The sequence below is a fragment of the Prosopis cineraria genome, unplaced genomic scaffold, assembly GCF_029017545.1.
Source record: "Prosopis cineraria cultivar Desert tree isolate PC_DT_omini unplaced genomic scaffold, ASM2901754v1 PC9, whole genome shotgun sequence".
NCBI classification, from domain to species: Eukaryota; Viridiplantae; Streptophyta; class Magnoliopsida; order Fabales; family Fabaceae; genus Prosopis; species Prosopis cineraria.
In genome coordinates, this window is record NW_026555340.1 from 1,169,504 (window position 1) to 1,185,895 (window position 16,392).

The following is a 16,392-nucleotide window of genomic DNA, read 5'->3' on the forward strand; positions in this document are numbered from 1 at the left end:
TCTATCAATAATAAAGAAGACAATAGTAAAGCCACATTACATACAAAAAAAAATCAAAGAAAAGAAACAAAAGAAGTTAAAGAATATTCAAGAGGCAAGTAACGATAAAAATAAAGACGAGTGAGCTGACTTGAGATTTTGGCATTATAACCACAAAGAAGAACTTTCGAATCTCTATTTTTGTATCTTCAGAGAAGATTGGAATCATAAGGTTAAGTTAAGAAGTTGCAAACTTTCTATTACACGTATTCATTAGAACTAGTATTTGAGTATTTTTGTTTAAGTTGTATGAGATGAAATTCTCATATATGGTTCTCAAAGGGGGAGTCCCCTTAGTTTAACTATCTCAATAAAGTCTATGATTAGTTGAAAGAATTCCTTGAGATTCAGACAATGGCAAATGATATAACTAGTAAATTTGTTCCTCCTCATGTTAACATATTTTATTATTTAGGGGGAATTTCACTTGTTTTTTAGTCCAAGTAGCGATGGGGTTTTCTATGTCTTTTTACCACCGTCTGACTATTACTGAGGCTTTTGCTTCTATTCAATATATAATGACTAAAGCTACCTTTTGTTAGTTAATCTGATTAGTTTATCAATGGTTAGCAATTATGATGGTCCTAATGATTATACTACACATATTTCATGTATATCTCACTGATGGTTTTAAAAACCCTCTCAAATTGACTTGGGTTATGGGTATAGTTTTGGCTATGTTGACTACATCCTTTGATGTAACTAGTTATTCCTTACCTTGGGGCCAAATTAGTTATTGGCAGTAAAAATTGTAACTAGTATACCTGAAGCTATTCTTGTAATAGGATCATCTTTGGTAGAGTTATTATATGAAAGTATTAGTGTGGGTCGACCTACCTTGACTCGTTTTTATAGTTTACACACTATTATATTACCTCTTCTTACTATTATATTTATGTTAATGATCTTTCTAATGATACATAAGCAAGGCATTTATGATCCTTTGTAGAGAATATGGATCATAAATATTTGGAATCAATCATTTATCATTTTAGGGGAGGAGAACAATACTATTTCATTGCTATAAATGTGTATTATTTAAAATCATAAGACAAGTATTTGGATATTGCCCTTCAACTTCACAAAATTAGATTGTTTATTTGACAAACACGACTAGTTGAAGGGAATTCTTTGAAGAGAAAAAGGATTATGGGAGTGTGTGACTTGAACTATTGATTAGGGTATGTAGATATATTACTTTATTGTATTCTCCATATTTGAATTCACAATGAAATGTGTATTTATTCCAACCATCGTGCAAGTCCCCAATAGAGGACAGGCTAATTCACTTGAAGAGAATCTTTTCTATGATCATACTCTATCATGTCTTGCATGAACAAGCTCCATAAGATCCAATAAAATAAGTGATGTGGTATAATCTGAATTATGTTTTATATTTCACTTAACTTAATAGTATGGAAATGCATTCTTTTCCTCTACATTGACTCGATTTATGATACTATCAAAATGAAGAAAATAGATCTAAAGAAGAATAGGGGCTATATTATATTACTAACAAGTAAATCCTTTGTATGTAAAGTAAAAAGTCTTGAGATTTTGGGGGATACAAATAAAGGCCAATGCAAGCTCTAAATTCCTTTTAAACAGCCCTTCCTTCAATATTATAAGGCATTAAGAATGCAATATGAATGTTAAAGGTCATGTAAAGTGGTCCTCTTAAACTAATAAATGTGCATAAATAATGAATTTTATTAGTTGTTCTAGAATATTTACCTGTGTTTGTATTAGCAACCCCTTATTTAAAAGAACTAGCCATATAGGATGGTTATGGCCACAAACATCCTATATATTGGTATTGAGCATTTACTTAACTTATAAGAATAGAATCTCATGCGATGGATACTAATAACTCTAGAAAAGAGACTCTGCTATATTTTTTCATACGTAGAATCTTCATATTCATATATGTTATGTGTAAATAACATATAAATTTTTTAGATAGATACATTATATTTTTGCTCGAGCAAGATAATGAAAAATTACCATGTCCGGTTCTTTTAGAGGATAGTTCTATAAGAATTGACCTCTCCTAACAACAAAAAAGGCTAACTTGAATGATCTTGTATTGAGAGTTAAATTGGCCAAAGGAATGGGTCATAATTATTATAGAGAACTTACATGGCCCAATGATCTTTTATATATTTTTCTAGTAGTAATTCTAACTACTATTATTTGTAACATATAACATCCTGATTTCTTAATCCTGTAATTAGCTATTAATCAGGGGTAAATTGGTAATTGTGAAGTAATTAAGGTTTTAAGTGATAATATAATGATTTGACTCATTATGATGTTAAATGAATAGATATGGTGAGAGGATTACATTTTAGGTTGAAGCAAGTATGTGTGGTGAGAATTATTCTCACAGTGCCACATGCCATTGCTTGTACTGCATGCTCTACGACGTATGGACTAGAAAATAGCCCAATAATTCATGAATTTTAGATGAATTTTAGAGAGAGAAATTTGAAAACATATGAAAAGAGAGGAGAGGAAGTTGAGGTTTGATAGGCAAGCTATTTCAGAGCCATAGAAGGTGCTTCTGATTAGTAACTTAGTGGGTAAGCTATGTATAATTCTTACCTTTCATTCTACGAAAATTTCTCTGAATATGAGTCATAGAGAAATTGAATCTGTGAAATTTTAGGGGTTTGATTTTTTTTCAATAGTAATAAAAAGGTTTAGAAAGTTAAATTAGAGCTTTTCGACTGCTTTATAGCTAAATGATAGAGCTTTAAACCCATAAGCTCAATTTGGCCCTAATTCATTGAAATTTTAAGGTTAAAATTGTGTTTGAGTAAAATAAAACTTGTTGAGGTGATGTAAAATGGTAATCAAGCAATAATAAATTTAGAACGGATAAATGAAAAAAAATAAACAGCTAAATATAGCCATAAGAAGTAATTTCATACTTTGGGTCAAATTGGACCAATTGACTAAATCATGCTAATTGTATTTAGATTGGCATATTGAGCATGTGAATTGAGTAAGGAAGCTTATAATGAGCTGTTGTGGTAATTGAAATCTATGGGTAACCTTTCTAATGACAAAAGGGTTGAGGTAATGAAATAACTTCTTCTGTTTGGCTATTTATTGCAATTGTGTGTGAATATGCTATCTATTATATGAAATTATTTTAAACTAAGCATGTTTTATAGCATTGCATGAATGTTGCATGAAAATGGCTTTTGATCAAATATAGTAAGAACATGTGATTTCATACTTTATATAAATATATGTTATGTGTTGATGATATATGTATGAATGAAGAATCTATTAATGGTTCAGAAAGCATGATAATAAGGGTGAGAGTTCACCCGTGTAGAGTATGGTGATAAGATCATATGGCATATTCTCCTTAGTACTTGATGAGGTATGGTGTTGGAGAATTATACCTCCTTAGTGCCTTTCGAGGTGCGGTGTTGGAGATGATCTCTTTAGTGCCTATTGAGGTACGATGTTAGATATTTAGACTCCTTAATATCTGTGTGATATAATGTTGGAGTCAACAATACCCTATTGTGTATATTGGGGGAGACCATAGTCTAAAAGTAAGATAGAACACCTTTAGCTGGGTGATTCTACTATTAAAGGTGAGCTTATAGCTAATGAGAGTATACATTAGTCTAAGGTAAGCCTATGGTTTTGTGTCAGGGTGATTTAGAGGTTTGGTCCATAGTGATCATGTTATATGTTAGTTGTGTTAGCAAAGTGGTGAAAAGTAGTGTAGAGAGGTGAAATGTGAAACATTAATATGATTTAAGTAAAACTTGTGATATACGTTATGTTTAACGGTATATATGCTTTACTTTTATATAGTTGTATGTGATAGTCAAGAAGAGTGAGTTATTTTACTATTGAGATTTTTGTCTCACCCCTTGTGGTTTTTTGCAGGATAAAGCAGTGATCAGGATAAGGTAAAAGAGTTATGACCAGCTTAAAGTTGTTAAAGCCGTGTGAACTTAGAGTATTGCTTAATGAAACGAAAACTTGTGTATATATGTAGATAAGTTGTCATAGAGTTGCATGCATGATTTGAATGGTTAAGTTGTGTTTTGTTGAAGGTGCAGAAATTGTAATGAATGTTGCGACTTTTTAGTGAATCTTAGCCCATGTGTGAAAATTATGATGAAGTGCATAATTTAGGGCTAAGATTGAGTTGTGATTATGTTATAAATGTAGTCATATGTATATATGTGGTGAGAAAAGGCCAAGTAGGCCAAATTTTAACAAATTGTGAAAAGTTAAGAAATGTAAAAATTGGCCGTTGAGGCGTCAAATTTTGGTATAGGTGTATATATGTGATATATTGTGGTTAATCAGGTGTAATAGGTCCTTTTAGACTTGGTTCGAAACCTTGTGTGATTTAATGAGAGAAAGGGATCAATTTGAGTGCTTGGGTGAGCAAATTTTTTTAAAAAGTGACTTTTTACACCTGGTTGTCCAAATTTTGATTGAACGTTAGATCGTGTCCAAACCTGTCTCATCAGCTAACTTATAAGATAAGCTTTGTGTGGGCGATTGAATTACTATGATCAAATGTTGTATGTAAAAATAGCACATGTCAAAAGTTCATCATTTTTTACTGTTAAATGATAGCAGAAAATTCAAACTAGTGGGCTGGGGTGCATGGTGTCTCATGCCGCAGTGCATGACATAGAGAGTCAGGCGTATGGCTTTATGCCACATATCATGGCACACGTATTGCATACTGTGGCGTATGACCCTTTTCTAGCTTGATTTTATAGTTTTTAATACATGTAATTTGAGATAGGAATGCTTATAAGTTGTGCCCACTATGTATTGTACAAATGTATTGTGATTTTGATGATTTTGCAAAACAAGTCTTGAGCTCAAGCTTTTTAAATGAGGTATTTGATTGTGTTTTGATTAAGTGTGTGTGGTGATTTAGTTAATCTTCTTTTGTATCTAGAGGATATGGGAGAAGGTTACGTAATGTAGGCTTGGCGGTTCTTATAACATCCTGAATTTCTTAATCTCAAGGTTAGCTATTAATTGAGGGTAGAGTGGTAATTAATATGAGGTTAGAGATTCAGATGGTTACTTGATAGTTTGACTCATTAGGATGTTGTGTGAATTGATACAGGCAGAAGAACTGCATTTCAAGTCAAAGCAAGTGTGCGTAGTGAGAATTAATTTCACTGTGCCATGCACTGCAGCTTGTGCTGCATGCACTGTGATGCATAAACTAGAAAATGACTCTTTAAGTCATGAAATCTAGGTGATTTTCACTAAGGAAAATTTAAAAACATACCAGAGAAGGAGAGAAAGAGGGCTGAAGAGCTAGGGCAAGCCATTTCAGGTCATTGAAAGGTGCTTCTAATTGATAATTTAGTGGGTAAGCTATGTATAACTCTTACCTTCCATTCTACACAAATTTCTCTAAAAATGAGTTATAAGGAAATTGAATCAGTGGAATTTGAGGGGTTTGATTCTTGCCCAATAGTAATAAAAATGTTCTCGAGAGTTAAATTGGAACTTTGCGATTGTTTAAAGCTGAACGGTAGAGCTTTAAACCTGTAGGCTTAATTTCGCCCTTAGAAGAGAGAATTTAGGGCACAAATTTAATTTGAGTGAAACAAGACTGGTTAAGGTGATGTAAGGTAGTAATCAAGTAGTAATAGACTTAGAATGGATAAATGGAAAAGAGTTTATAGATGAATATAGCACTATGTAGTAAATATGTGTTTTTAGTCAAAGTAGATCAAATGATTAAAATGTGCCAAATGTGTTCAGATTGGTATATTGGATGTGTGAGTTGAGAAAGGAAGCTTAAGATAAGCTATAGTGGTGGTTAAAATCCACAGGTATCCTTTCTAGTGACAAAAGGGTTGAGGTAACTGAATAACTTCCTTTATTTGACTGTTTATTATAACTGTGTGTTAGTATGTTATGTAATGCATGGAATGGTTTTTAATTAAGCATGCTTTATAGCATTGTGTGAATGTTGCATAAAAATAGCTTTTAAATAAAGAAATAATTTAGAATATGTGATTTTATACTTTACATAAATATATACTATGTAATGAGGATATATGTGTGAATGGCAACCTATGTGGTTTGAAAAGCATGATCGTAGAAGTGGGAGCTCACCTAAGTAGAAAGGTGATGATAAAACTATATGGAATATTCTCCTTAGTACCTGATGAGGTGTGGTGTTAGAAAAGATCTCCTTAGTGCCTATTGAGGTGCAATGTTAGATATTTGAGACTCCTTAATGTCTGTGTGATATGGTGTTAGAGTCAACAATACCCCATTGTGTGTATTAGAGGAAATCATAGTTTGAAAGTGAGGTAGAACATCTTTGATCAGGTGATTCTACTACTACAAGTGAGCTTACGGCCAATGAGAGTGTACATTAGTCTAAGACGAGCCTATGATTTCATGTCGGGGTGATTTAGAAGTTCGATTGGTAGTGATCATGCCATGGAATACTATGTGATGCAATATGTTGCTACATGTGAGAAAGTGGGGAAATGTGGTGTATGGATTTATGTGATTGTAAATTAAGAATGGAATATGTGATATATACTATGTTTATGAGATTTTAAATGGTATAATATGCTTTACTTTCATATTGTTGCATGTGATAGTCAATAGGAGTGAGTTATTCTGTTATTGAGATTTTTATCTCACCCGCATGGTTATATGTTTACAGCACCAAGCAGTAATCAAGGTAAGGGAAGAGAGTCTAGACCAGCTTAAGTTGTTGAAGCCATGTACACTCTTAGTTTATGTAATGAACTAAGAAACTTGTGTATATATGTGTAAATGAGTTGCCTTAGGGTTGCGTGCATGACTTGAGTAGTGATTTTTTGAAATCTTAGCCCAAGTGTATGTATATGTGATGAGATGAATCAAGGCCCAGGATTTGAGTATGTATGTGTTGAGTATGTTGTGTTTTTAGGTGAATTTTAAGCCCAAGTGAGAAATTATAATGAAATGAGTAATTTGGGACTAAGATTGTATTGTGAATGTGAATGTATATGTTTGTGTTGAGAAAAAAGGCAAGTGGGTTAAGTTAATCCAAGTGTTGGCAATTTGTACAAGTCTGTGAAAAGTGAAAATTAGTTATAGAAGGATCAAATTTCAACATATATGTATGATTGTCATATAATATGGTCAATCAAGTGTATTAGGTCCTTTTAGACTTGATTCAAGGCCTTTTGTGGTCTAATGAGATAAATGAATCGATTTGAGCACTTGGGTACGCAAAATTTTAGAAAAAGTGACTTTTTACACCCTGGGTGTTCAAATTTTGATTGGACCATTAGATCATGTTCAAACCTATCTCATTAGTTAGCTTATAAGTTAAGCTATGTGTAGGAGCTTGAATCACTCTAATTAGATGTCATATGTGAAAATAGTGCATGTTGAAAGTTCATCATTTTGATAGCAGAATTCGAATAGGCACACTGCGGCACATGGTGTCACATGCCACGGTGCATGACATAGAAAGGTTAAGCGTGTGGCTTTGTGCTGTATATAGTGGCACACGTATTGCACACCACGGCATATGGACCAATTCCTAACCTGATTTTGTGGTTGTAATTGCATGCAATTGAAATGGAAATGCTTATGGGTTGTGTCCATTATGCATTAGACAAATGTGTGATTTGCTTCCGTTGTGTATTTCTGATGTATTATGATTTATAATCATTTTGCAAAATAAGTTTTTGGCCAAATCTTTTCAAATAAATACTTTGATTACTGATTAGTATGTGTGATGTGGTAGGTTTGTTAATCCTCTCCTGTATCTAAGGATATAAGGGAGGGTTACAGTTCTAGAACTATCAATGATTAGGGAACTTGCAGATCCATTTGCAACTCTTTTGGAAATATTGCTTGAATGGTATTTGTTTCTCATATTTCATATATTTCATATAGTGCCCAATAAGTTATCGAGTGTTCTTTTAATGGTTTTAGTTCTAGCCAAATTATTAATAGTACCCTTTTTGAAGAATGTTAATAAATTCCATAACCCATTTCATTGTCTAGTAGTGACAACCATCTTTTTGATTGGCACCGCAATGGCCCTTTAGTTAAGTATTGGAGCAACATTACCTATTGAGAAATATCTAACTTTAGATGTTTTTTAGATTGATTCAATTATGAAATAAAATAGCATGATATGTATATAGTGTATCTAGGGAGAATTCACTTTAAAACCATTAATCCCCAGATACATCTATTCCATTTTTGACCTATTCCAAGTATATGGATTTGTGCTAAAGATTTAAAACCCACATTTTCATTTTTTTTTTCCTTAAAAAAGATTAAAAATCCAATGGATTTCAATTTTATGCAAAATGCTTCTCTATTTCTAAAATTTCCAATGTACATTTTACATCTTCTATGTGAAGATGTTCCAATTTCATAAGGTCTTCTAGACTATTATTCAAAAGCTCCAATAATGTATGTATATTGGACCTTTTGAGACAATTATAGATCATGGGAGACAATTCTAATTGATCAATAAAAATGGATTTCAAAGCTATTTCTTTTTTATTTTTCCTTAGTTAAGCCAATTCATCATGAAAAGTAAAAAAAAGTAAAGTAACTTTATGTTGATTGTTTTCTAAATTAAAGTTTTTTTCATCCGCATGTGAAAAATGAATAATTAAATAAATCAATCGAATTCGAGTAGGCTTCATACATTGCTTCTTTAGAAGTTAAATTTCCATTTGTCCATATTTCAAGAAAAAGTATATCTTTTTTCATTCTTGTTTACATAAGAATGAATACTAAAATTTGCATTGTGAATACGCATAAATATATCATCTATAGGATAACTTCTGTCTTGAAAGGTACTTAGTGTTTTTATACGATATCCGCAATTCCTCTTGATTTGTAATCCAATACATAAATTTATATGTTTTGTTAGATTAGCTATATATTGTGTATTAATAATGATTTCTACAAAAGGTGGTAAAGTTATGTCTTGAGTAGTTACATATCTTGGACCCTTAACCAAAACAGATGCATTTCAAGTTCCATAGAGATTACTTCTCAATACAATTTTTTTTTCAAATTCATTAAAATTTCATGTACTAATTCTTCAATGCCTGCTATGGTAGAATATTCATGTGATTTTCTCAGATTTTACACATATGATACATGCTCCCTCTATTTCTATGAGTGAAGCTCTTCACATCATAATGCCTAGTCTGTTAGCTTGACCCTTCATAAGTGGAGATAGAATAAAGTGTCCATAATAAAGACGCTTACTATCTACTCTTGATTCAACACATTTCCATTGCAGCGTCTAAATGGATTCTCTTACTTTCTCTCAAACCATAATAATATATTTTCATTGAATCCTTGAATTTGAATTATTTATTTCTTTTGAAATCTCTTCAATTAATGTTTATTTTCCTTTTACATATGTTTTTTTTAGGGGGCCTACAACCATTAAGTAGCATAAGGGTTACATCCCGTATGAAACTTATCAGTATATAACACTTCTAAAAATAGCTTTTAATGCCACATCTCTTCCAAAACCAAGATCCTTTATTATGATTGCTACTTGTTGCATACCTTGATCCGCTACTATTTGAATAGTATTCCCTGTTGCAGTTTGAGTGGCAAAAGTTGTCCCCCTTCTTGTACCCTTGAATCCACAACTATTGACAGAGGACCAAGAAATAACTTGACCCCATTCATTTGTAATAGTCATAATGGTATTATTAAAACTAGCTTGAACATGAATAATTTCCTTTGGTATTTTATGCGCATTCTTACATGAACCAATACTTCCATTTCTACATGAATCAATTTTTGTTATAGGTTTTCCTATATTTTATTATCTCATAAATATTAGTTAGAGATATATGAATATATCTACTTCATGTCAAAAGCGGATTCTTTCTATTTTTAATTTTTTTTAATTTTTTAAATATTATCATTATATATTAATATATTTGAATTTAATATATCTCAATATATATAAAATATTCAAATATTCACAAATATTCAAATATATTCCAAATCAAATTAAAAAATAATTTTTTTCATTTTTTTTGTGCATCCGATCAAGCCCCCTTTTTTATTTTTGGGATTTTTTTTTAAAGATTATCCTTGTCTTTGTTTATGTCTTGGATTGGAACAAATTACTATAATTCATCTGCGTCTACAAATCAGTCAACATTTTTCACAAATTTTATGAATGGAGGCCCTTATTTTCATATTTGATACTCCTTAACTAAATTCTAAATTTATTTATTGGAAGAGAATAGGGTTTCCTAAAATTTTTAACTTCTAATTGTATCCCCATAAAAAAAAAAACAGAAATGTTGAAGTTGAAAAATAGTATAATCATTCAAATTTTTGTTCTAAAGTTTGTAGCCTTCTATTTGAATTAAAATGATTTACTTCTATTTTTTACTTTATCTCCCGATAGCATATATATAAAACTATGTCGAATCTTTCTAGAAACATGATCACCTAGAATCTATATTTTCATTATCTAGAATCTTATTTTCATTAAATGAACGAACTTAGAGCAAACCATTGGGAAGTGATTCAGTAATCAAACCTTCCTAATTTTTTTTTTCTATTACAGTTAAAACCCCTTTCCTGTATTAACTAATAATATATGTGGAATGAAGTGGCTTCATTTGGAAAAGCTCTTCCAAAAAAAAAAAAATATTCAAATAAAATTTATAACATACTAATGGACTTTTGATATATTTCAACTCAGGTTTGGGCACCTAAACCTTAGAATATTTACCCAAAGATGCCCTACTTTGGATAAATAAAATCATATAATGGGCTCTTTTGGACCTAAAATAAGCAACACATGACAGAGCCACAAACCCCAGTACTGTGGCCTATTTGCAACTCATTCACTTTAAAATATATTTTAAGAAAACTCTACGTTTTGAAAAGATTGGATATTACTTAAATTTATTATAAATAACCTTTAATTAATATTAATTATTAAACTACGTTGGTTCTTAGTTCATGAACCAACATAGAAAAGTACAATCCATGTATACTCAAGTAGTGTGTTTATATTTAATTTTGAAGAAAATTTACTATCAGCCCAATTTGTACTAAAAAAACTAGAATAAATGGGGATGAATTAAGTCTAAATGAAATTGTGTCCATTCCTTTAAGACATTATGTATAACTTTCATTTTCTTCTCTTTTTTTTTTTTGTATTCTTGAGAAAGCCATTAATTCTTGCCGACAAAGGTGAGTCACATGTGGTGTGCCTCTTCAATTTCGTGGTGCTTAGGGTTATAAAAGTTATTTCGTAAAAAAGAAATAATAACTGTATTTTATAGTACTCTTTTATAATTTGCCTATCTAAAAGATATTTTTGCGTCCTTTAGAGGCGTGGCCTGGTGGCTTGTTTTGAGGCAAGCTGCATTATTATATTAATAAAAATATAAAAAAATTACATTATATTTATTTTCATGTTTACATCAAATACAAGCTTTTAATCTTCTGAATGTAGATAGGAAAAATGACTTATAAACTTAACCTCATATACTTAATATACTTATTTTTAATTAAATCAAGATAAATAGATAGAAATGGTCAAATGGATGTGTTATACTGTCTGTTCTTATGGCAAGTTTCGGACAAACTGGCGTCCCATACTGATTTTTCCTTTTCCGGCCATTATATTTCGTGAAGGGATCAATTTTATATTATATTGTTTGCTTTAATTTCCAGGACTTATATTTCTTTTGAATTGTTTTTTTTCTTTTTCGGGCTTTGAGGCTGATTCCCCTCTGAATTACTCCATCCTCTTAAATTATAAAATATTTTTAGATAACATCTCACATATCAATAAACCTCATTAATGACACTAAACAACTTTATCTTTACAAAACAAAATATAAATTTTTTAAAATATTCATTATTTAATATATTGAAAAGAAAAAGACATAAATTAATTATAAAGAGGGAAAGGATAATATTAAAATTATTAGTGCATTTAATGAAACTTTAATTTATTCAAAATTTCTTATATTTTCAGACAGAAAACCTTCTTTAAAAATGTTTTGTAATTTAAGATGAAGTATCATAAAAAACAATATGCGTGTGTGCGTCACACAAAATACAGCTGTCATTTTGTAAGACTCTATCTCTAGGCATAGGATTTAATAATTTCTTTATTAAATTATCATATCAATGAACACATTTATCATTACTCTAGATGGATGTATAGGCTAACTTTAATCTTTTAATTTTATATAAAGTTTTATTTTTATTGTTAAAGTATTTAAAAACTAACATTGTTAGTTTTTTTCAATAAAAAATTCCAACGATAAATTTTTAAATATTAACAAAGTATTTGACATATTAAATTTAATTTATAAAAATAAAAATTATTAATATAAAAAATATTTATTTAAAATTAATAGTGTTAGGATGGGGTAACTAATCAAACACCTAGAGTCAACAAAATAGTGGGCAACAAGGTCATTATGAGTTGCCAATTTTAAACTGAAAAAAGAAAACTTTTATAGTGACAACATATCATATGTAGAACAGTCAATTATTTCCTTTTTTTTTCTTTCATTAATTAATTTTGAAAAATCTGTCAATGATCTTGCAAAGAAAAAATATTCATGCTCCACTGGTGAGTGTAATAATGCGAGCCCTCTTACAATCTGAGATTCTCAATTGGCATCACAATCTCAAATTTGTGTTAAATATTTTTGGAAATAAATTAATCAATTTTGATAATTGATTTCATCATGACAATGATGATTGAGTCTAATCGGAAATTTTTCTCATGATTACCGATTAAGTCGGCATCGTGGATTGAAATAACTGCAAAGCCATTCCACACACACACACACACACACACACAAGCTTGCATCTTCATTCCCACTTCGACATATATATATATATATATCATTCTCTGTTTCAGTGCCAAACAAAAGAAGGTCCCAACCTCATCGTCCAGGTTTATTCTAAACCATAACTATTTAACTCTTCTCTTCAAACCTTCTAGCCATGGAAGTTCTAGTGTATTCACTTTGTTTGAGGATTATATATAACTTGCTTACTGTTTTGTGAGTTTCATTCGTTACTATATTTTTCAGCAGAAGGATTACTGGGTGTAGAGAGACTGAGAGAGACTGACTGGGGAATGTCGTCATTGTCGTCGTCGGCAAATCCACCGTGCGCCGCCTGCAAGATGCAGCGGAGGAAATGCACGGTGGGCTGCGTGTTTGCGCCATATTTTCCGGCGGACAATCCTCGGAAGTTTGCTTGCGTGCACAAGGTTTTTGGAGCGAGCAATGTGGCCAAGATTCTGAACGACATTAACGTAGTGCAGCGTGAGGACGCCGTCAGATCCTTGGCTTATGAAGCCGAGGCCCGACTCCGGGACCCCATCTACGGCTGCGTCGGCATCATCTCCGTCCTCCAGCACCGGCTGAATCAGCTGCAGGATGAACTCGTCGACGCCAGAAAAGAACTCGCCACCTATATTGGTCCTCAGGCCTTGCTTCCCAATAACCATCATGTGATGGGATTCAATGGGCAAGAGCTTTTGACTTTCAATGGCGGCGGCTGCGGCGGAGGCCGCCATGGTGGATACCGGCCACTGGGCCCAAGCAATGTGGGTCATCAAGTTGAAGCACATCATCATCATCAGCTTGAGGTGCAATCTCAGCAGTGGACGTGGTCACAGAAAAGCGAGGCACGTTGGGCTACGGGTCCATATACTCGAGCATTATGTGGAATCTGACCTTTTTTCTTTTTTTTTGAAAAAATAGTTTATTTATGGTTGTGAACTTTTGGTATATGTCATATGCGATACAGAGTTTAACAGCTTGTTCGATTCTATTTTATGTTTTAAAGATAATTTTGTAGAGTAGATTTTTTAAAATAATTTTTAAAAAAATACAAAAAAATCTATTTAAATTATTATTTTAAAAAACCACACGGAAAATGGTGAGATAAGACTGAAAGAATTATTTATTTATTTTATTAGCATAATTGAGAATGTATGTTTTTTTTATTTACTCTAATTTTAAATAAAAATAAAATATTTTTTGGTTTTTTATTTTTTTCAGAACAACTTAATTTTTCTTTAATTTTTCAGAACAAAAACGTATTTTCATACAGATTTCTTGGCTTTTTCTTTTTCCAAAACAAAAACTATTCTTAAAACTTTCTTGGCCAACAAAATACTATTCTTAAACAGGTCCTTTACATTTACCCCAGGAATTTAATTGCACATTTTAGTTTAATTAGTTGATTACGTTCCTTGTATAATTTAATTAAGTGTGAGGTGTTTTCGATCGGTTTTGCTACGAAAACATCTGGTTCGAAATTTCAAATGTTTAATGGTTGCAGATATATGTCCTTTTTCGTAATTTGACTGGTACATAAAAAAATATGAATAGGTAGTATTGCAAAAAGTTGTATGAAATCGTGCTGTTTCGTCCCTCCTCTTCTCGGACTCGGATTATAAAAGAATGTGTTGATGCCGTTTGAAAACTATCGAAGAATTCGCAGGTTAAAAAAGAAAGAGAAAATGATAGTTTTGACCCACACAAATGACTTTTAATAATACTTTTAAATTTTTCTTCATCAATTGCTAGGAAAAATAAAAAAGAATAAAGTAAAAAGTTAACTTTTTATGTCGGTTAAATAATCAATGTAAAAAGTATCATTAATGATATAAAAAATTAATGTTAAAAATTTTAACATTAATTTTTTATATAATCGTTGTTAAAAGTTTAACTTTTTATAAAAAAAATTTTGTTTGTTTTTCTATACATACGGAACTTCAAGCTGTAAATTGCATACAATATACAGCAAGCTTAAATAGTTAGCCAACAGAATCAATAATTATACAATAAGCTACAACCATATTAAATATATATTTCTAAAATGGACTAAGATAATATTTTCCCCATATATCTAATATGTTAATATATATATATATATATAATTGGTCAATCACTGAAAAACTATAAAAATTTTGTTCAACCTAACCTCACTTTGAAAAATGCTCTTGAAAATGTTGTTAAGCAAAAATATCTTGAACGTCATCATAATCTCTTCTTCATTTTAAAGCTTTGTATTATAAAAATCTAAATAATAGAATTAATTAGAACAATATTTCAAGGAATCAAAATGGCAATGTAAAATCAAACCAAAACAAATATGTGACGGATAATTACATATGAAAACTAAGGATTTATATTTACACTTGGATAAATCCCACCACTATTTTTTGCTTATATTCCCCAAACTAATATAATATGTTTTAAGTGTACTATTATCAATTGTAAATGAAACAAAGCATGACAAAAGTATAAATATCTCTAAAAGTAAAGTTATATATATATATATATATATATATAAACTTCCTTATTGAAAATTCATGTTAACTACTAACTTGGTTTTCTATCTAAAGAATAAAACCAATATACTATACTTTAATTTCGGCAAAGAACACAAAATGACCAATAGTACCTGCAACATATAAAAAGTTTAATGGGTATTAAATAATACAAATACACACACACACGCACACACATTCATGAATAAAAAATATTTGCCCATCAATATTTGGCATTAGATAATATGACAATTTTGTATTTTACATATGATTTATCACATATCATCCTCTTCTGTACTATGTTGTGAACCTTTTACATAGCTTTTGGGAACAACATCCAAATGTGTTTTGTTTGCTTATTGCACAACAAATATTGTGGAGATACCTATCATTGCAATGAGATCAAAATGTTATTGGTACAAAAAAAATACAAGATTCATAATTTGGTCCATGATATATCCAGCTCCTTTAAAGTTAAAAACTTTTTGAGATCTCTCTTGTCGAATCCAAAATCATATCCCCTTTTCTATACCTATGATTCTTAGTGGCATTTTAACAGTAATGCCTTTTTTCATATCTTTATAAATTTCATATAGTTGTGCTAGGTAGGGAAATTTAATAGCATTTTAGGTTCCTATTAAAATATAAAATGAAATAGTTATATAAATAATTAATCAACTCCAAGAAAATAACATAATATTAAGTTGTTCTTTACTTATGGTGATGTTGCATCGATGTCTGACACAAGATTTTTAAACCATAGAATGAAAGAACATTTTGCTTGGCCTACTAATGTAACCTTGAAGATGGGAAATAGCACATTTGCATTATTCTCACCCTTTGAAACATGTGTAATTGTCACCCTAACTTCATTTGTTTAAATCTTTTGATAGTGGATTGCATAATATTCGCCTTGACATTACCAAAAATCACTACACAAATCACCATAAAAGTAAATTGGTAGCACCAAGCATACCTAAGTCACAAAGCAA

The 16,392-nt window shown here is 30.8% G+C and overlaps 2 protein-coding genes and 2 pseudogenes across 2 annotated transcripts; 3 read left to right on the top strand and 1 right to left on the bottom strand.

The window, feature by feature from the left end:
• Window positions 1-293: 293 nt before the first annotated feature.
• Window positions 294-963, top strand: LOC129320968 (cytochrome b6-like; annotated as a pseudogene).
• Window positions 964-2,044: 1,081 nt separating this feature from the next.
• LOC129320970 (cytochrome b6-f complex subunit 4-like) lies at window positions 2,045-8,123 on the top strand. Its single transcript, XM_054966676.1, is given in 2 exon segments — window positions 2,045-2,239; window positions 7,851-8,123. Coding segments are annotated over 2 exon segments (468 nt in total).
• Window positions 8,124-8,858: 735 nt separating this feature from the next.
• On the bottom strand, window positions 8,859-9,379 carry LOC129320362 (DNA-directed RNA polymerase subunit alpha-like; annotated as a pseudogene).
• Window positions 9,380-12,995: 3,616 nt separating this feature from the next.
• LOC129320363 (LOB domain-containing protein 25-like) lies at window positions 12,996-13,795 on the top strand. The gene is made up of 2 exons (XM_054965785.1): window positions 12,996-13,006; window positions 13,146-13,795. Exon 2 carries the CDS (start codon window positions 13,193-13,195, stop codon window positions 13,793-13,795), a length of 603 nt encoding a protein of 200 aa, XP_054821760.1. The 5' UTR covers window positions 12,996-13,006; window positions 13,146-13,192.
• The last annotated feature ends 2,597 nt before the right edge of the window (window positions 13,796-16,392 follow it).

Excerpts from the sequence above, each read along its gene's own strand:
- LOC129320363 (XM_054965785.1), top strand. The coding sequence starts at position 13,193 with ATGTCGTCATTGTCGTCGTCGGCAAATCCACCGTGCGCCGCCTGCAAG.